The following is a 22,267-nucleotide window of genomic DNA, read 5'->3' on the forward strand; positions in this document are numbered from 1 at the left end:
CAAATCACCACCGTTCACCTCGACCTTCGCGGTGTGGTCTCCTCAGAAACAGGAAGGACCCTTCCGACAGCAACTAAGAGAGAAACCGTTCAAATTTGGAGAGCGTTCCAACTTGTTTACAAGCAAACATGCTATATACGCGGGTGTGGGCGGTGCCAGTTTGGCTGAAGACGTTCTGTGGTTTGTAGCAGCAGCAGCAACCCGATTCGAAATTCCCATCAGTTGAAACTAAAATGGCCACCATGGGGTGCATTAGAGCGGCACGTGAGAGGCTTCGGCAGGTCAGTGGAAACGGGGCCAGCAGCAGCCACATCCGGGCCCAACCTCCACATACACAGCCACCAGAGGCAGGGAGGGCAGACGGGTCTACCTGCGTGCAGTAGGGGTTAAACACAGTCTCTGTGCATATCCCTCCAGGGTCCCCCTCTGGCTTCAGAAAGCAGGGTGTCAATGTGAAAGCCAGCAAATATGGGAACCACCGCTACGGGCACAGCCGTGCGCGAATACACGTTTCCTTCCGCGCGAAGCAACAGGCCAGCGAGCCCGAAGCACAGACGTTTGAGGCGTGTACGAATCCAAATGGGAGCATCGTTCCCATCAGAGCTCGAAACGAAACCCACACTGGACAATCGCGGCAAGAGAGAGAGTGGCCAGAAGGGCGTCTGAACCGTGCGAGGGATACGGCATCCGATACCAGAGCAATAACTGGAGTCAGGTCAGAGCGCCATAATCCGTAACCCTCCAGTCACGTGCTCACGATCGCGTTTCATAAATCTGCCGCTAACGCGTGACATTTAAAGTCAGGGCTCTTCTGTATTGTGAGATTCGCCGTTCGCTGTAGGCCGAGCGAAGCCGCCGCTGCTGCTAGCACGGCTAACAGCGCACCCGCCGCTCGAAAGAATCCCGGGGATCGGGAAGAGGAGGCGGCACGCGTTCGCAGACGTGCGTCACCAACCGCCGCCCAGGAAGGAGGCAAACGCCCAACGAGCTTAACTCCAATCAGATCGGTGATTCCGAGCTCGCGTCACATCGACACGTCAGCTTTAGCGTGCTTCGGTTGAGAGTCGGTCACAACGCGGCGTGACCGCCGCTACACGGGCAAGACCGGGTCCGCAGGGCAAGCCAAAACCCGGGGAATTATTTCAGCGCTTCTCACCTCAGCCTTCGAGGTGACGCGTGGTTAGGCATCCTTTGGACTTTGCCCAGAGGCTGCCGAAAACCTTGGCGTGTGGGGATACGTCACTGTGTGGAGCGGAGTGTAATCCTCCGATCCACCGAAAGCAGGGCTGGGTCTTTCCCCATTCTCGCTTTCCTCTCCTCCTCAACGCGTTACGTCATCACTATAATGGTCCACTTTTTCTGCCCTTTTTTTTTTTTTACAACTCCGATACCACGCGCTTTTTGTTGTTGCACGCGGGTTTCGAGAGGATGAGCACCACAGCGTAGCCATGGACACGGAACGGAGCAACTCCCGCACCAACAACCAACACGAGAAGCCATGCTGCCACGACCTGGAGACAGACTTCCGAAAGTCAAACGGTGGACTTGCCATCGCATAAAGACAGGAGAACGACCTTTCAGAACGAACAAATTATAGCTGATGTGGAACTAAAAAAATAAAAATAAAAGTAAATTCCCAGAGTTTTCTGGTCCATGAGCTTGATAAATAAAGGCATTTTATAAAATGGAGATTGGGGAAAAGACATTTCAGTTAACTCCTCTGGTGATGAGATATCCACTAGCGTACCACAAATTTCTCTGAGAAGTCCTCAAAATTACAAGACAGCCACTAAAAATCGACCGTGTTTGCAGAGCTAACAAGACCTACCAAATAAAGCCTTAGTATCACAGATTCTCCTGGAGTTAAGATCTCAAATTAGGCCAGTGTGGGGTGAGGGGGTTTTAATTCTGCTGACCTCCCCCCTGAGGTTCAAGAAGAGACCTTCACATATACCAGTGCTGGAACCAGATCCTCATCCAATATACTACAGCCTAAAAGAGGCTGAACGTGTATTCTAGAACAAGAACGACTCCAGATTTCAGGGCGAGACCTCGCAGTAAATCTACCTGCGCTCGGCGCACGTGCATTTCAAAGGAGATCATACTAACTTTTTGACGGCTTCCGGAGCAGGTGGGACTGCGGCAGGTAGCGACTTTGATCTGGGTTGCCAATCCAGGATTCGGTCGGTAAGTTCGCAACCATTCTGTTAGAAGGCTGCGGCTTCTCCTCCACTGCCGAAGTGATCACCATCGGAAACTCTTGTGTGTTGGGTCGTGGTATCCCCAAAAAAAAAGAACTGGGTCAAATAAACGTCACCGGCTGCGCTACCCAAATCTTACTTTGGAAAAAGTAGGGTATGCATCAAGTAATGGTAATCCTTGACTGAAATCTTCATTAACTCGGTGATCCAGCAACATACATCCAACAATGGAAAGGCAGATAGACATATAGTTCTGATTTGGGTTCCTCGCACAAAAATATTTCTTAATAAGTGAGACAATCCTGAAGCAAGAGACAGAAGGAACTGATAAAAGAAAAAGGCACCATAAACTTGTTTCCAAAAAAGGTCCACTTCTGTCCTCTGTTTTCCCTTTATTACTATTTAACTATCTCTAAGGCAATGAATTGGGTATCAGGCAACGATGCTTAATTCAGACGTAAAAATATAATATACTTATTTAATATATTTCTTATATATTTTTAGATATATTTCTGTAAGATATATGCTTTGTGTGTATATACGGATGAAATTATTTGGTTACTTGAGTTTACTCCTAAAGCACGACTGTTTTCATGGTCCATGCATTGTCCCGCGATGTCCAAAAGTTCGTTCCACAAAGAAAAAAACGAAAAGCAGAAAAGTCAGCTTCCAGTTAAGTCATAGGCGAGGGAGGAGAGCTTGCTGGCAGAGAAAAGGGACTCTCTCTTGGTTGTACAGTCCGGACAATTCAGCAGCTGACACGGGAAACGGAGCTAAACCTGGAAGTGCTGGTAGGCTGGGAGGAGGGTCTCAATTTCAGGCTAACACCATTTACCCCATCACTCTCCCTAAAAATAGCAATAGCGGCGCTTAGATTCCCTCTAGGTATCCTAAGGGAAACAAATCTGTCAAAAAACCAAACTGGTAGTAGTAACTAACGATAGTGCTATTCTTCCCAGCCTTTCGGTTTCGCCTCAGTCCTCGTATTCCGACTAGCGATCCAGGGGAAGAGAGAAAAGTTTCTATCTACCTCTTAAACTAGCGATGTTTTCTAATTAACCCTGTCTGCCACACACGTACACATAAAAAAAACACGATCACGAACTCCACTTTTTCCGGAACTAGCTCAAGTCCGCAGATGTCCACTATAGCGACCTTACACTTTGACTGGTCGTAGGAGGGAGATCAAAACACAGGTGACGGTAAGGTAAATATTGACTATTGTGATAAATATTTTCGTGCGCAGGAACAGGAAACCTACACGTGCACACAAAACACAATATGCAAAGTGCTATAGTGCGACTGTAATCCCAGGCACCAAAGTAAAACTGCTTTTAAATGTCTCAAATGTTAAGGGGTAGCAACCCATAAAAAGCGAAAATCTAAACGTTAATGCACCTGCGGTTGAGTAAGCTTAAAAGAGATAGCCTCCCATTTTTGTTTTGCATTGATTATGATGTGCCTTTAAACGTAGCTACAAACTGTACGCCCCTTTCAACTCAGTTTGGTCTAAGCTATTTGCTTTAGCTAGCTGAGCTAGCCATGCGTTGCATTTGGGTAATATTTACAAAAGAAATCCACACGTCTGAAAACGGGATATTCCATATTTATGCCTTCGATATTTTGGTCGGTTTCGCTTCAGCTTGAAAAAGACAGGACCGCATTCCTTATGCTTGTATTCCCCGTCACCGTCTCAATGCATATACAGTTGTTGGCTATTGCTCGCAAAAGGCCGCTATTGCACGTCTTCCCGATGACTGGCTATGTTCAGTGATCCCCGCAGAAACGATGCTACTCCAGATATACAAAACTCCCAGTTCCTTGGTTCAGGATAAAGAAAGGCTTGCGATGTTCAGTCTTGCGGCTTCCATCCCGCACAGCCTCTGCAGTCTATTCTCTGCCAGCCGGTGTTGAGATAGCTTCCGTCTGAGGCTCAGTCAACTGCCCTCCACTGCTTGTCCTTATCACTTCGCTTGTTGCCCTTCAATCCCTTTCTCGCGCTGGATTTTTTTCCTCCTCCGAGTGTTTCCTTCTCGACCAGCTTTACATCATATTCGCTGCTTTCCCTGAATTCTCTCCCTGTTAGCTGTTCTCTCTGGCCGGCTCTGGATCCACACCCTGCGATGGGGAATGTTCCAAGAGCAATCCTAACGCGGGGGGGAACAGGAGACATGGACTCTGGAGAGGAGGGAGCTTAGTTGACGCAGCTCTCGCGCATAAATGTTTAAACGCTTTAACTGGCGGGCTATCTGGTGTGCCATAGAGCAGTACCGAATAGATGATCAGTTTGGTTTACTTATTTACAGAAATGGACGACCGCAGCTGATGTTTGCACAACTAAAAACATTTTAGTCAAACCTGACACACGAAGCAACCCCCGTTCTGAAGTAGTTGCACCACCAAGGCGCTCCTCTCCATTTATAGTAACCCGGCAGATATATATACTGTATATATATAGACTGAGAGAACTACGCTGAAGGCGCAACCCCGAGTGCGTGTGCCCATACAAGCATTCGCGACAAGACCCCCCCCCCCCATCCCCAAACACACAGGCACCCCGCAATTTAATTCTTCAAAAGGTGTTGCAACGGCACCGCTTTGGTAGCAGGCAAAAGCGATTTAATAGCAACCGGAAAAATAAGACAAATTAAGCGTCGTTAGCGACAGTTTGGCAGTTTACTGTTCGTAGTTTACTGTATGCGTAGTTAACACCAACAGTTTAGCTGTCAAATAAGTTGCAATGCATTCTTAAGGTAGCTTACGTATAACTTGGTCATTAGACAAATCTCAAACCCCTAAACAACAGGGCAGTCACGAATGCGATCTCAGACATCTGCTTTAGAGAAATAAACCTAGACGAAACGCACAATCTTTCCATAAATTAAAAGCTATGGGCCATTGGATACGCTTTTGTTGCCTCTGTAGAAGCTGAACTAGTTATAAGGAAATGAGAAGACGATTGTTCACTAAAAACTTTTAGAGGGTACATTATACTGGCGGCAGTGAGGTTTTTCTCTCATAAGTGCCTTCGCTTGTGTAAGCCTCCCTTGGCAGCATATGCCCTTTAAAATAATATTAACTTTTCTGTGCTAAAGCGCGCGCACAGACAAACCCTCCTTTCCTCTTTGCTGTCCTCCGCTACAACCCTCCCCTCCCTGACGCGCGTTCCTCGATTAAGAACACCACCCACCCCCTGTTTGCGCGTTCTCAGACTGTTGCTATCCGACGCCACGGCAGCTTCTGCAGGATTGGTCAGACAAGGTCGCGTCGGCAGTTGGGATTGGAATGGTGAGGCGAGTGGGAGGAGACAGGAGAGAGGCGGTTGCCCTGTCCCCCTCTTTCCCTGCTGTCTCTAAACGACACGCAGAGGCAGAATGACGTGCCCGCGCAAATGGTAAAGACTTCAGGTAGATAGCATAGCTAAAGGGGGGGGGGGGGGGGAAGACAAACAACCAAAGCAAAGTAATCACAACGTATATGGGGTGCGGGTACAGTCATAACCGTGCTACGGCCGCGCACAGCACCTACATATCTCTTTAAATTGTGATTTTCAAGAAACTTAAAGATACAATTCAAACTCAATATGAATGAAATGCACGATAGGAGCATAATATCCAATTAATGTATGTTTGTGTGCGCACTAAAGGAGCCCCTTAAGATGAGGCCAAAGGTCACTTCTTGTCATTTGTTCACAAATCCCAAATGTGCACACAACCCGATACTGATGATATCCAAGCATCCTGCTGATAAGCAAAGTGGAGTTAATATGCCCAAACTTCCATAACAACAACCCACGCATGAAATCAATGGCCATTGTCTTTAGGCTACACAGTGGAAAGAGATTTGCGACAAGGTTCCTGTTATGCGTGATTTATAACACAGCTGGGGGAAGGACACTTAGGGTATTCACAAATGATAAAACAACTGGATGGCTGAACAAAGTTAAATTAAATAAAAATCATCTCACATGACAAAAACGATCTGATCCAAACGATTTTTTACGTTTATACAGTATTTACATATTAATTAGCCTAATTCAGTGTTATTTGCGAAACCAACTCACCTGAACTGCAATTTAAAATGTTTGCCTTGTTTATTATAACCAAGTGTCTCCAATACAAGCACTTACAAGGCAACATACGTTTTAATATGCAAATCACCAGTAAACGGTTCAATTATATTTAAATTTCCAACCAACTCACCTGTACAAAAGTTTTCAGGTGAATTAAAATACAAAACTGGCTTTACTAGAATACATTTATTGCAATTGTAGATGTCCCGTCATGCACATGTCTGCCAAGATAACAGAAGAAAGAGGCCCGGCAGATGTTTACAAATCTCGTTTTGGGTCATTAATGTATAGTAACGTAGCATAACTGTGGCTTTTTAAACCGTGGACCGTGAAGGAGGGTTCACCAAAGTAAATCCAAAGTGGATAAAAAAAAAAAAAAAACCTATATGCTATTAGTAACTTTCCAAAACACGCTGATTGCCATTTCGCTTCGAACTACTTCTAAACAGTGTAGGGAAACAACCCCACACGCGTACGCAGTACGTTTCCTGTGAGATGACACATGGATTGGCCTGCTACACGGGAGGGGGGGAAAGCGGGAGTGTGAAGTAATGCTATAACTATCTCACGCGAGTCTTTTGGAACGTCTGAAAATAATTCTCCGTGACACACGTGGAACCGCCACAGCAACCGCTGTTCTCGGAGATTTGAGGATCCTAACGCCTTCAATGTAGTATATTCCTCTCCCTGTTCTGCCCGTAAACTATAGCAACTGGAGAGATTTGATGAGGGGGCGCTACAAAAAGAGGTTCATCATATCGTCATTCATCCTTCACCGTATTCAGGTTATGTGCATGTTTTCAGAAAAGAAAAAAAAGAATATCGACCATTTACTTCACTGCCGACTGTAGTCGTGCGTCTGGGCAGTACAGTATCTCTCACCTCCGGATTTGCCCATAACTTGTGTAATAGCATTACTTTGTGCATACTGAACCGCGCTTCCACCCCCTCCCTTTCTTCTTTCTCTTTTGTCAAGGGAAGCAGCTCATTGAAGACACAGAACTGAGGTAAACGTATACCAACTGCGTATTGTGGGTCAAAGGGTTTGGTTATAAAGGGACGAAGGCGGACGTTGGGGGTGCGGACACACCCAAAACAACCCTGTAGGATTTACATGTATGTGGGAAAATATAGAAAGAGTACCCGGATACTAATGTAAATTCACGCTTTAAATCGCCAAAAACATAATGACACAGAAAATACAACGTATTATTCTGTATTCCATACTTATGCCTTCCTTATTTTGTGATGCTATTGCTATCACCAGAAAAATGTCATTGCCATCTCCGGAAGAAGTCCGTGCTGCTGATAAGACCAGAAGATTCTCGACACCAAAATTTACCCTGCTTTCGAGTGAACGGATGTACAGGATGTGAAAGGTTTTCAAACATGACATACAATCCGCCCAGGTCCCATTTATAACCGAGAATGTTGGTCATATGCCCCCGCTTCATCGAAGTTAACTGGCTAGCAACTTGGTGTATTTTTTCCCCTCCCTTCGTCCACAAAAGCGCACGCGCAGCCTTTCAATCCAGTGGCAAGATGTGACTTAACAAGTGGGTACAGGGATATCAACCCATGTTATGAAGCAAACATATATACATATAAAAAACTTCGTTTAGAACTTAGCAAACTAGCTAGCTACAGTTGTTCCTATCCATCGGAACCAGAGTGAACACTTGTTCATGACGTGACAGCTTTCACTGCCTTAGTCTGTCATTAACCGATATAGATTGTATACGTATAAATGTACAGATAAATGTGTACGTGTACGTGAGCTGGTTCTCGGGAGGGAATGTGACTCGGTTCCAATAAATCACGTTTGCAAAGCTCCCAGACACCCGAGATTAAAAACGCAAGGCGAAGATTCCGGGACTCACGTGCCTTGCAGCAAAATTCCACCCGGCAACTACACACTGTACCATGGCAACAAGCCCGCCATTGGTCCTGGCTACGTTTTGAAATGACCAATGGGAGGGCCGGCAGCGGGTGATGCGTGTTGCTAGGTAAACATGATGCAGAGGGAAGATACGGTAGTCGAACTGCACTGAAAAAGCCAGCAAGCACAAGAGGAACGAAGGGGTAACACAGCGGCGAATTACAATTACACTGCGGGGAGGTTGCTGGGGTTGTGTTTCAGTTCTCTCCTACAGCCGGGGGAGTTTAAAACGTTTATACAACGTATACTTTAACACGATTCCTCCCCAATACCCTTCGTTATTCATTAAAAGAAAAAAGTCACTGCTAACAATCCTAGCTACTGTTGCAAGCTTTCCGAGAGGATACACCAAATGTGTATGTGTTGCCGCTCTGCTATATTTTCAACTACCTTATCTACAGGCAGAAAATCCAAATATATATCATAGCTCTCATAGCCAAGTATTCATTGGCAACCCGCCGGTGTACCGACAAGGAAAACCTGACAACTAAATAAGGTTACACAGTGCGGCTTCACCCGGCGGTCACCAAATTTCTGAAATAGACTTGAAACATGTCAGTTGGCCACCCAAACGTCCAGTTTAGATGAATGTTATTAATGAATGTGAGAAAACAAACATGCTAAGCTGTAGGTAAACTACTGGCAAACACCAAAAAGTGGTTTCGAACTTGGGAAGAACACGCTTTATATGTTCAAAATAATTATTTGATCTCAGTACAGCAAGAGGGTACAAAATTTTGTAAAAACGTTACTGTGTTGACAGCTGACTTTTAGAACATATTTACCAAATATATAGAAAACTTAATTGCACTTTCTGAAAATATTTACCACATTTACTATTCAACATAAAAACCAAACATGACCCTCCAACAAGTTTTATATATATATATTTTTTTTTAATTTTTTTTTTTAAATTTATTTTATTTAAGAAGAAAAACAAAAAAAAAAGCTGTATGCTAGCTCAAAGTGCAGTCTTGAAATCACAAAATCAGTGTTTCTTCCGTCACTGCCCTGGCTTAAAGATGAACATCACTGCTAAATTGTTTAATATAACTATGTTGGTAACAAAGTTGTCTGAGAAACAAATTCACAACATCACTTTTAATTACAAGGCAAAAATAAAAACAGTATTGGCCTTACTTCCCCTCAACAGGGGGAAATAAACCAAGCACTGAGTGTACAAATAGTAGGAAATGGTGGGAAATGTCCTTAGTGCCTCCTAACACAGCAGCAATGATGCAGATCATGCTTCGCAAACACATCAACCAACCAAATAAGCTTTCGGGTGCATTTCCCAGCTGGCCATATTGTATGCCTCCTAAGTTTGAAGTTACATGTGACAAAAATGGCCCAATGTTGCTACTGCTCTCGGCGAGTTCTGCCAAGAAACCCAAGTGCATTCACAGACTCAAGTTGAACACAACTGGAGTTTGAAGTTTCACCCATAAATAGGACCAGGGCAGGTCCCAGCAAGGACAGGTTTAGAAAAGACCTCCAGCCTGCCTGTTACCAGGGCCACTCAATTAGCACAGCAAAACATATTAAGCAACCATGAATAGACACATGTAGAGGAAAAACACGTTTCAGCTAAAAATAAATAAAATCAACAACAGATGATATTTTGCAAGCATTTTTTCAGAACTTTTCACAACCCATTTCATATGGTACTAGTACAATTTGGTGGCATTTGCTATACTGCTACACAATGCTTTTACATTGTAAGCGGTGGTCAACAGTCTGTTTGCCATGTGTATCTCTAAACTAGGGAGCTTGTAAGGACACAAAGGGTGTGCAGCCCCATAACTGGGAGAGCGCTTCAACACTCAAATGGGTGATTCTGGTTTTCCTTCATGATCCAACAAATCCAAGAGGTTTGTTTTTTTAAATGATCAATGAGTCATAACTCCTAAGGCAGCAAAATGACCCTTCATACCCCCTTGCCTCTGTACTTGTTGACAGTCACTTCCTAAATACAGTTCAGAGAAAAGGGGCTAAAATCTGCAGGCTATTTCTATTACTGGTGAGGGAATGAGTGCATCTCCCGCCAGGGCCCATGGATGCGTGCGTGCGTGCGTGTGCACGTGCACGTCTGTGTGCTTGTGCACGGCCCTCTTCGTGGAGAGAGACACAGGAGAATCCCCACCGTTAATCCCCGATCCCTCCCTCCCCTCAGTAATGCCCTTTCACCTGAAAAAGTGCGCACACGGGCATGCAGAGGAAGGACACTGTTGCGTCGGTGCCGAGTGTGCCAGAGATTCATCAGAATTTGGACTCGGTGTCTGCCACACAGCATTCATTGTCAGATAAACATGCTTGCAGTTGTGCTTGTGTTATACTGTGGCATGATCCACAATGGGGGGGATTAAGGGTTATTATTATTTTTTTTTCTTAAGGGGTCGGTAAGAGTTTATGATGAGATCGGGTTACTGTTGGGATGTTCCCACAAGTGTCAGTGGCAGTGGGCCAGGTATGACACCGTGCCAAAAGGTAGGTTCACTCCTGGAATTTATCAGGGGGGAAAGAAAAAAAAAATCTCCCAGGAGGGAAGAATCAGACCTGGTGTTTGTTAAAAGTAGGTATTGACCCGAGTTGGAACTGAAGTCCATGACATCACAGGGGTAACTCCAGTTCCAGGGAGATGAGCCAGAGCTGTAGATTACAGGGGTGTGATACAGGCCAAAGGTCGCGATGATACCGAGTGTCGGTGGGTCCCCGTCTCTGCTGCCCCTAGTGGCCAAATGGTTCACTACAGAAAAGAATGGCTTGGATAAGCAAGAGCACAGGCAAGAGCTGCATTTTCATAGACCCAGATTAGCACTAATCGCAAACTACTGCGCCCAGCTATGATGCAGTTAAGCTGATCTGGAACTCGTGCTGATAACGGACAACAAGGCAAGAAGCACCTACAGAGTGGAGAAGTGTCTGAGAGCGCACAGATTTGCAGGCACTAAGGAGGCTTGTAGACACATCAGTAACACAGGCGCCTACCCATCACCACATCATAAATTACACACCTTGTAAAGTTTATGAATCTTGTAATGATATTGCCATTCTATTTTACTATATTAGAGAGACACCCTTGGCCAGTGAGAGCTAAATGTTATTTTAGTTGAAGAGTTTATTTTTCAGAAACTGAAAGCAACTTGTTTGAGGAGAAGAGGGCTAGCACTACATGTACACAGATTTGCTGAATTGTACAATAAATGCAATTACAGCAATTCACACACTACCTTTTGCAGGGTTAAAACAGTGTCCGGTAAAGTATGAAAAACACATGCACAGGGTTATTCCAAGACCCAGTGAGTCATCAGGTCACAGAAACTAGAGCCAATGTCATTCTACCTTTTGGCTTCTGAATTGCACATTTAGACTTTTCTTTTGCCTTTCACAGAAATAATGCCCACTGACATGCCAGGTGAAGTATCTTCCTTAAGATATAGATATAGATTACATACCTGAAACACAGCCCTTTAATTATATAAATCAAACTACCAACTGTTCAAGTCATAAATTCAAAGTAAATTACTGAAAAAAATTCTGAATTGCCCTAAACACCATTTTGAATAACGGCAGATAACATTATTAGGTTAACATACAGTTATCCCCATCACAATTTGCGCTTTTAGTGCAAAAGGCAGGGTGTGACACAGCTTGATCTGAAACGACGTCGCTGAATTTCAAACAGGCCTCGCTGTGCCCGGAAGAGAAGCGAGCCCAAAAGAAAAACGTTTTGTCCTGACGCAGTCTCCGTAACACAGTTTAGCACTTTGCCTCTGTGGCTACAAGGCCAAGGAAGTCACTGACAACACGGAGCATCAACGCAACTTGTGCATTTCATTTGGAGGTCTTCCGAATCACCCAGAACTGAGCGCGTGCAGTATGGCGTTAAGGCCGTCGGGGGGAGGAGCGTGTGGTCGGAGCACGTGGGCCCCCCCCGGCAAGGTTTTATTTGGGTGTTCTGCGTGGCCCCCACTTCACGCGAGGTACATTTCGGTACTGATCGGCGGCTCATCGACTCCGGCTCCCACATATTAGGAGGCGAGTGCGGGGGTTAACTGACATGACTCTGCCCACAGCTGCAGCCCCCTCGCCAGGGGTGGCGGTTTATGGGGGTGGGCTGCACCGCTCAAATACAAACACAATCAATACCAACTGCTTATGGCACCGCTAGGGTAACCGCCTCACTTGAGAGAAGATGCAGCCAACGTGGTGCTGGCACTGTGTACCTGTGCCCTCCCCAACAGTCACACAGAGCCTGCGCAGCTGCAGGTGGCGTTCAGCCAGGATGCGCTAGCTACCATAGACTGCCGTCACATGACCAGAGCATCAAAACTTTACTTTGCTTCCTGCGGGTTAGGTGAAAGGTCACACGATAAAATAAACAAACTGCCCGCTTTCACTTGTGTTCCGAGACGCCATTAGGGATTACTAACTTAAGGTTCAGTTTAAGTCTCGTTTATATATTATTTATATTCACAAAAAGTTCAAGATCAAAATCACACTTATTGAATTAAATTGCTGAAGAATAAGTTCCTCCTACCATGTTGACTAGAGAGATACCCTTACAAATGATAAAAGCATATACATCTACACAGTTTTTATTCCAGGTCTAATAATTACCGTTTTCATACGGAAATGGAATTTGCTGAAAATATGGTATGACAGTTCACCACAGCAACAAGGACAGAAGTTCTGAAGAGCACAGAAGTTGGTACTGCCAAAACGTTTAAAAGTATACCGCTCTAAATAAGTCCAAACATAAATAGCAACGTTCCATAATACAAATGAGTAACTCACAACTGATCTTTGGCTTAGCACAAAACAACACCTGGCAAGTTGTTTGTTGTCACTTTTCAGTGTTGCCACATTAATGTTCGGTACAAGAATGCACAGCATTTTATCCAGTAGGCGTGTCAGGGAGAAGGCAACAGACAGGGAGATATCCACTTCAAACGCTAATGGCTGCAATTACATCCTTCAGGAACACTTGCCATTGGATCAATTATCCCAAACCGTGAGGACAGTCACACTGGCAGAACACACTTGTTGCTTGCGTATACTTCAGTCTCTCCCAAACGGGGTGGGGCGGGGTGGGATTGGCAAAAACCAGGATCCTCTCCATTTGTGATCAGGACAATACCTGGAAAGTTAAAAAAAAATTTTTTTTTCCTTTAACGTGCTTTAAGTCTGGCTCTAAACCCTACCGGTGAGTCCCACACCTTGGGACAGCCACACTGCCAACCGACCGAAACGCTGGCAGCCAAGGCAGGCTACCTGGGAAGTCCTGCAGGTAGGCCCTGAACAACCAGGGATGGGCACCAGAGCCACCACAGCCGAGGTTCAGGAGAAAAAAAGCACCGCCCCTTTCCATGGCAACGCGACATCTTAGAAGCATCCCAGCCTTTTAAAAGAGCCTTCTCCTCTGTATCTGCTGCTCTCCAGAAAAGCCAAGCATCCCCGTCCTTCTGAAGCCGCTCTCCTCCCATTCCTCCTATACTGTGCATACAATGTGATTAATCTTCTGTTAAGCTGGCCATAATCTCTAGAAGCTCTGGCTATTTAATTCTCACTGTGCCAGCTTAGGGCTGGCATGGAGTCTGGCAAGGGGTATGTACAGGCACGCCGGCATTGCCACTTTGGCCGTCAGTTGACACACAGAAGCTCGTCTCCTGCTCCCAGAAATGCACTCGCACACCATTTTATACAGATGCACATGTGGCAAACACACACACACGCACACACAGACACAGTGACAGGCAGCCTTCACTGTTTTGAGTGCAGGTAGTGCACAGGTGTGTGTACTCAGGCATGGCAGACACACACAGACATTCAGACTGGCTAATGACAAGTGCATTTGGCTGACACTTTACATCCAAATCCAGTGACAAGGCTGTGGGGCGCATTCATAGTGGTGGGATTTGAGGCCTGGGCATCCTAAAGATGCAGAAGCAAGAGCAAGCAGTGTTGCCACAAACACCAGAATGTCCTGGGACACACAACTTCCACCCACACCATCCTGAAGGGGATCAGGGCTGCAAGCCCAGTGGAGACTTACCGAAATCTGATACTAACATGTACATGTACCCACACAAGTGTGTATAGACGCATGGCCCTCCACATGTGTGTGTGTGTGTGTGTGTCTCTCTCTCTCCCTCCCTCACTCTCTCTCTCTCTGAGTGGGAGGGTGTGTATGATATCTTTGTACCTGTACATTCAATATCCCCCATGCGTGCATGTTTCTCTTTGAACATGTGTACGACACCACTGTATGCGTATGTCAGTGTGAATTTCATGTCCGTGACATCTCTGTGTGTGAGTGTGTGCATGTATAATGTTTTTCCGTGTGCACGTCTGTGTTTGTGTGTGTCTGTGTGTGTGCGTGTGTCCATGTGTGCGTTTGTGTGTCCGTGTGTGTGTTGCTGCTAGGCTGCTGCTGCCCAGCCTCTGCTCTTCCCCTGCGCTGACCCACTTTCAGCTCCCTGTGAGAAAGAAACACTGACCCACCACTGTCCCCGATACAGCTCCTATACACTCAACACTACTGTCCCCGATACAGCTCCTACACACTCAACACTACTATCCCCGATACAGCTCCTACACACTCAACACTACTATCCCCGATACAGCTCCTATACACTCAACACTACTGTCCCCGATACAGCTCCTATACACTCAACACTACTGTCCCCGATACAGCTCCTATACACTCAACACTACTGTCCCCGATACAGCTCCTATACACTCAACACTACTGTCCCCGATACAGCTCCTATACACTCAACACTACTGTCCCCGATACAGCTCCTATACACTCAACACTACTGTCCCAGATACAGCTCCTATACACTCAACACTACTGTCCCCGATACAGCTCCTATACACTCAACGCTACTGTCCCTGATACAGCTTCTATACACTCAACACTACTGTCCCCGATACAGCTCCTACACACTCAACAATACAGCTCCTGTACCAGGGCTGCCCTACCCCGTTTCTGGAGATCTGCCGTCTTGTATGTTTTCATTTGGCTTACTAACACCCAATAGATCCTTTGAGAAGTATCATTGTGAATCTCTATATGCTGTGTCATTCAAATAATTTCACCATACTGTAAGGCCAGCGTTTGCTGAAGACTATATGGTCCAAGTGTGGGACAATTTGTCTGTGTATAGTTGCTGAAAAACCTCCCAGTGCACACAGATCCACGACCGCTCAAGACTCACATGGGAGCAGAGCCACGGCCATCTGCAGAGCCTCCACTGTGCAAAGACACCAAGCCACTGTCTCTGTGACTCACGAGTGACTGCTGCACGGGGTCAACATGTCCTGGAGCCACACCGCGGTTCAACTGCGCTTCCACTATGGAGCCCCGGGCACAGAGTGGATGAGGTAGAGCAAGGTCAGCACCAGGGCACAGCCGGCCCAAAACCTGACTGGAGACAGACCAGAACCAGGCCAGGACAAGGCCACAGCAAGGCCATAACCAGGCCAGAGCGAGGCCAGGACAAGGCCAAAGCAAGGCCATAACCAGGCCAGAGCAAGGCCATAACCAAGCCAGAGCAAGGCCAGAACCAGGCCAGAGCGAGGCCACAGCAAGGCCAGAACCAAGCCAGAGCAAGTCCAGTACCAGGCCAGAGCAAGGCCAAAACCAGGCCAGAGCAAGGCCAGAACCAGGCCAGAGCAAGACCAGAACCAGGCCAGAGCAAGGCCACAGCAAGGCAGGAACCAGGCCAGAGCATGGGCCATAATCAGGTCAGAGCGAGGCCAGGACAAGGCCACAGCAAGGCCAGAACCAGGCCAGAGGAAGGCCACAGCACGGCCAGAACCAGGCCAGAGACAGAGGAACCAGACCACAGCAAGACCAGAACCAGAGGCTACATGCAACACACTGTGGATGCCATGACTACAACATACTTACTCTGAACCACAACGGCTGCAGCTTTGTTGGAGAGCAGTTCTGCTTCCACACACACCCACACACTCACCCACACAGAGGTCCATTATAACCCTATAAGGAGAAGAGATCCTGCCCCCCCCTCCAACCCCCCTTAGTTAAGCACACTACACACTAGCAATATTTAGTAAGCTTACAGCCCATTGGCCACTTCACAGGTTCTGCTTCCTGTGAAGAGAGAGCAAATTTGTCAAAAAGCATTTTTTCCTGCAGACAGACAGACAGAGACAGACAGAGCACACTGGGTTTACTGGCACAGCACACTGAACATACAAAATGCCTGGAGAGCACACTGAACACACAATGTTCCACAGGCAGCACAGTAAACTCACAACAATCTACTGACACTCACAACTGCACACAAACAGCATACTGCACACTGGGTTTACTGGCACAGCACACTGAACACACAAATGCCTGGAGAGCACACTGAGCACACAATGATGCACAGGTAGCACAGTAAACTCACTACAATCTACTGACGAAATACACTGGCACACTGACACAGCACACGCATGGACTCCGCCCACAGCACTCTGAACTCTAAACATACTGGAGGTCTTCCAACAGGCCCGATGCTGTGCTCCTGTACGAGGAAACAGTCTTCATTTGCATTGAATAAGTTAGCACAGAGCACACAACACACTGAGGACAGCACGTATGAGCACCTGTCATCACAGGGCACGCACACACCCACACACACTCGCGCACATGCATGCACACACTGCCTCAGAGCAGCTCTCATCTGTAATCCCATTTGAAACCCGTGGGCAAAAAGGTGTCACACTGAAAGGCTTCCCCACATACACTTCCTGTGGATAACCTTGACAAAGTCTTTCAATGGAAACGTGAGCACGAAGTAGGGGTGAATGTCGAGGGAGCAGAGCAAATTCAAATGCAAATTAAAGAAGTGAAACATCAATAACACACTTTCACATCTTGATATATAAAACTGAACGCTCCAAGTGGCCAACAAATCACAAGGGCCCTTTTGGAGTCCAGAGTGTAAAGGAGTCCGGTGAGCCAATGGCAGTGTGGCTGAGAACAGGAGGGCACACCCTACAACAGGTTCAGATGAAGCCAAAAGGGGAGAGGGGGAGGGAGAGAGACACACCAAAAATGACGCCACTTTGGAATTCGAGGAAGCTGTGGTCATACTTCATGCTGAGTTCCGGTCACTGCTCCGGAAGACTGGAACCCCCCCTCTCCTCCCGGCAACAAAACACCTCCCAGCTGTCCCCCTGCTCAGATTACCAGCCCCCTATGCGGAGACAGCAATTTTTTGGGAGGGGGGGGGGGGGGGGGAGTTCCACAAGTCATCAAGGCCAGGGTCTGCCACAAAGGTACACTGAGACAAGATGCTCATCTTCACCTTTTGCATCAGCCATAGACATATACCAAAAAAGCTTCTGCACTTAGCTACAGGACTAGCTCAATCACTCATTTGTTCAGATATTTTTTATTTTTCAATGATACGCTTTCCGTATGCATCATTGGCAAAGAAGGTTCCATCGTGTATGAACTGGCTACCAATACAAACTGCCAACACATAAACTAGCACGCGCTCACGCGGCCGTAAACGAACCCAAGCCAGAACCAGCGGGAACACAACCCAGCAAACACCTGGGCCCTGCGGGACTGAACTAGCGACGCCCTGCTACAGACCCACCAGAAACTCCGGTTGCCAGGTAAAGACAAAGGGACGCCACAGCTGAGGACCCGGCGGGTCTGTGTAATCGGTGCTCATTCAGAGCTCGGCTAACTTCAGTGGGCTGCTCCATGCTGCCCCGCTCGCTCACGCTGGGTTTACTCTTCACTCTGTATAACCTGAGACTCCAGACAGACACGCGCGCGCATGTACACACACACACACGCACACACACACACACGCAAACAAACAAAAAAGTCCAACACAGCAATCCTGTTCTTGATGATGTCACCCCTTGATGACATCATGGAAACCTCATACTTACATCAACATCTTGCCCTGGCCCTCAAACCCCCCCCCAGTGCTGTTCCATGACACATTAAAGATCAGCGAGCCGGACAGACGCAACTACTCCTGGGCTGTATTCTGTACCCATCACTGACTCATCATCAACCCTCAAACACAAGCAACTGTTGTAGGGGAAATCGGAAATGGACGCACTGCTGTGGTTCTGTATTAATACACCTGAAGTGAGTCATTCATTGAACCAATAAAGCCAAGAGAGGCAGCAAATCTAGAGACGTTGTTGTGGATAAAATTCATACATTAATAAAGACATGTATTTCATTCATAGGAAATAATCCAGTGCAGGGCTGGATCAGGGGCTTGCTGAAGTGATGAAGTAAGTTCTATTTTTGGAGCTGCCCCCCTCCCCCCATTTTATCATGTCTCTTCCTTTTTATTCATCTTTCTCCAATCGCTCTCTTTTTTTACTTGTCTACCCTGTACCTTGTCTTTCTTCTCTCTATACTTCTCTCCATCTCCTCTCTCTCCCTTCTCTCTGTCTCCCTCCCTCTCTCAGCGCTGTGTTAAGCAGGTCAGCGGGCAGGGCTGACGAGGGGGGGGGGAGGAGGCAGCACCACGGAGAGCAGCCACCCGCTGTACACGCACATGCAGAAACACACCACATGCACGCACACACACATATACACGCACATGCAAACACACACACCGCATGCACGCACACACACATACGTGCACCACATGCACACACACATCACATGCACGTGCACACATAAGCATACCACATGCACACACACACGCACACCCACCACATGCACACACACACAAACCAGCATGCACGCACGAACATACCACATGCACACATACACACACACACATAAGCACCACACACATGCAGACACCACATGCACATACACGCATGCATGCGTACACATGCACACACACACGTACCACACGCCCACACACACACACACACACAAATGCACACGTGCACACACACCCACACGCACACACATATTCACAAGTGTTCATATACACACACAAGCACCCAGCAGTGACAAACAAACATGTGTGCGCATGCACACACAAACACAAGTACAAAAAAAACACACACGCATGCATCCAAGCGCCCAGCTCTGACTGAAACATGGATACGCACGCAGCCATGACACAATGGCAGCACACTACACTTGCACACGCACACACACACACAGAGCAGACATTCTCCACAGTACCCCGCGCCCCTACGCTTCTGTACTGTGGGCTCTAATGCAGACTGTGGTGCATGTGACTGCCAAGGGCTGCACACATGCTGATCAGTGCAGCGGCATCCCACTCAGCTCAGCTGCACTGGAACACACAGCACAGAGCAGCCCCTACTCCTCAGCTCACATCAGCGACAGGGACAAGCTCTCCCTGCACGTCACACAAGGGACAGGCTCCAGAACAGCCCTAAAGACCACACGACGCTCACAGCCAACATGCAGCCACATGCCAGACTGACTCATGAGACTACAGTGCTCCAGCCCACATGCTCAGCACGAGCTCACAGTGACTGACTCTAGAACAGTGCTAGAGTACATGCTCAGCACATGAGCTCACAGTGACTGACTCTAGAACAGCCCTAAGGACAACATGCTCAGCACATGAGCTCAGTGACTGACTCTAGAACAGTGCTCCAGCCCACATGCTCAGCACGAGCTCACAGTGACTGACTCTAGAACAGTGCTAGAGTACATGCTCAGCACATGAGCTCACAGTGACTGACTCTAGAACAGCCCTAAGGACAACATGCTCAGCACATGAGCTCAGTGACTGACTTTAGAACAGTGCTCCAGCCCACATGCTCAGCACATGAGCTCACAGTGACTGACTCTAGAACAGTGCTCCAGCCCACATGCTCAGCACATGAGCTCACAGTGACTGACTCTAGAACAGTGCTCCAGCCCACACGCTCAGCACATGGCAGAAAAAGCAGCCGTTTACAGCAGAGGCACAGGCAGGCCGTTTGTGGAGGTCCAGTGTGCAGCGCTCACTCTCGTATGAATGCACTAGGAGGACACCCGCTTTGCAAAGCCGAACATGCAGAATTCAGCCGCTGGATAATGCATGCAGGGCACTGCACTGGCTCAAGTACAGCACCACCCGGCATACAAAGCACAGCAATATGCCTGCGCACAGGGCTACAGCAATTACATAATATTACAGCAGCACACAGATCAGCTCTGATGCTCTCAGTCACAGGCTGTCTCTCAGCTGGGAGGGACTGCGGAGACCGGAGGAAGGTGGGAGTGTCCTATCCGCGCGCACACAGCTCAGGGTACTGACACTGGGAGCCCAGTTACACTCACTGTCGGAATTCTGCAAAAGCACCACAGCACTGACCCTGCAACTCTACAGCACGAACAGAACCACCACAGCACTGACCCTGCAAATTCTACAGCACGGACAGAACCACCACAGCACTGACCCTGCAAACTCTACAGCACGGACAGAACCACCACAGCACTGACCCTGCAAACTCTACAGCATGGACAGAACCACCACAGCACTGACCCTGCAAATTCTACAGCACGGACAGAACCACCACAGCACTGACCCTGCAAACTCTACAGCACGGACAGAACCACAACAGCACTGACCCTGCAAACTCTACAGCACAAACAGAACCACAACAGCACTGACCCTGCAAACTCTACAGCACGGACAGAACCACAACAGCACTGACCCTGCAAACTCTACAGCACAAACAGAACCACAACAGCACTGACCCTGCAAACTCGATAGCACTGACCAATCCACCGTGGCACGGAAACAGAGCCACACAGCAGCGAGTGTGAATTCCACTAACCCGTCACATCACCTGCAGTAAGAGATGCATCACCTCAGCAACAATGACACCAAGAGCTCGGCAGCACCATGATATACTCCACCACAGCACAGACACAACACAGAGCACCGGAATGACAACAGGAGGTCCTCCTCAGCACTGACACACAGACCTGATATCAGGGGCTATTATACAGCACCAACACCAGGAGCTCGGCAGCACTGTCACTCAGGAGCTCTGCAGCACCGACACCAGGAGCTCCATAGCACTGACACCAGGAGCTCTGCAGCACTGACACATAACTGATATCAAAAGCCATTCTACAGCACTGACACCAGGAGCTCTGCAGCACCGACACCAAGAGCTCTGAAGCACTGACACCAGGAGGTCCGCAGCACTGTCACTCAGGAGCTCCGCAGCACTGACACCAGGAGCTCGGCAGCACCGACACCAGGAGCTCCGCAGCACCGACACCAGGAGCTCTGCAGCACTGACACCAGGAGGTCTGCAGCACTGACACCAGGAGGTCCGCAGCGCCGACACCAAGAGCTCGCAGCGCCGACACCAGGAGCTCTGCAGCACTGACACATAACTGATATCAAAAGCCATTCTACAGTACTGACACCAGGAGCTCTGCAGCACCGACACCAGGAGCTCCGCAGCATTGATACCAGGAGGTCCGCAGCACTGACACCAGGAGCTCTGCAGCACTGACACCAGGAAGCCTGCCATAAAACTGATATCAAAAGCCATTCTACAGCACTGACACCAGGAGGTCTGCAGCACAGACACCAGGAGCCATGCCTCAAACACTGACAGGAGTCCCACATCCCGCAGCACTGATGCCAGGTCACCTTGAGCATCAGGGGTCCACACTCTCAAAGGCCATATGAACACCTAGTGAGCTGCATGAGCTGGACAGCAAGGCACGTCCAGTATCCTTGGTGACAGAACCTAGCAGCAGAACTTCAGCACAGCTTCACCTCACTGCTCACCACCACAGATAGCAGACTAATCACTGACTGGACATTCCGAGCTGCATGCACAAGCAGGAGACTCTTCTCTTCTAAGGTCATACTGCAACACCTTTATTTAAAATGTAAAAAAAAAAACAAAAAAAAAAAACACCCTCGCTCAGACTCATGCATGCATGCTCATAAGCAGGCACACAGTGAGACCAGCACACAGGATCCCTAAGAATCCACCGAGACCAGCACACAGGATCCCTAAGAATCCACCCTGAGACCAGCACACAGGATCCCTAAGAATCCACCGAGACCAGCACACAGGATCCCTAAGAATCCACCCTGAGACCAGCAC

At 47.8% G+C, this 22,267-nt stretch overlaps 1 protein-coding gene across 4 annotated transcripts in view; it reads right to left on the reverse strand.

Moving 5' to 3' along the window:
• dyrk1b (dual-specificity tyrosine-(Y)-phosphorylation regulated kinase 1B) overlaps nucleotides 1-22,267 on the reverse strand; it is a 58,039-nt gene that overhangs the window by 27,031 nt on the left and 8,741 nt on the right. The window contains exon 1 of one of the 4 annotated variants that reach the window (XM_064305040.1): nucleotides 2,110-4,719. The exons of 2 other annotated variants lie outside the window; for them this stretch is intronic. In XM_064305040.1, the coding sequence (XP_064161110.1) occupies nucleotides 2,110-2,251 (142 nt within the window). In that variant the 5' untranslated portion in view covers nucleotides 2,252-4,719. Of the gene's footprint in view, nucleotides 1-2,109; nucleotides 4,720-22,267 lie in introns of those variants that run through there. One more of the 4 variants, XM_064305049.1, reaches the window with a different exon arrangement.

Source organism: Anguilla rostrata, chromosome 1 (genome assembly GCF_018555375.3).
Source record: "Anguilla rostrata isolate EN2019 chromosome 1, ASM1855537v3, whole genome shotgun sequence".
NCBI lineage: Eukaryota > Metazoa > Chordata > Actinopteri > Anguilliformes > Anguillidae > Anguilla > Anguilla rostrata.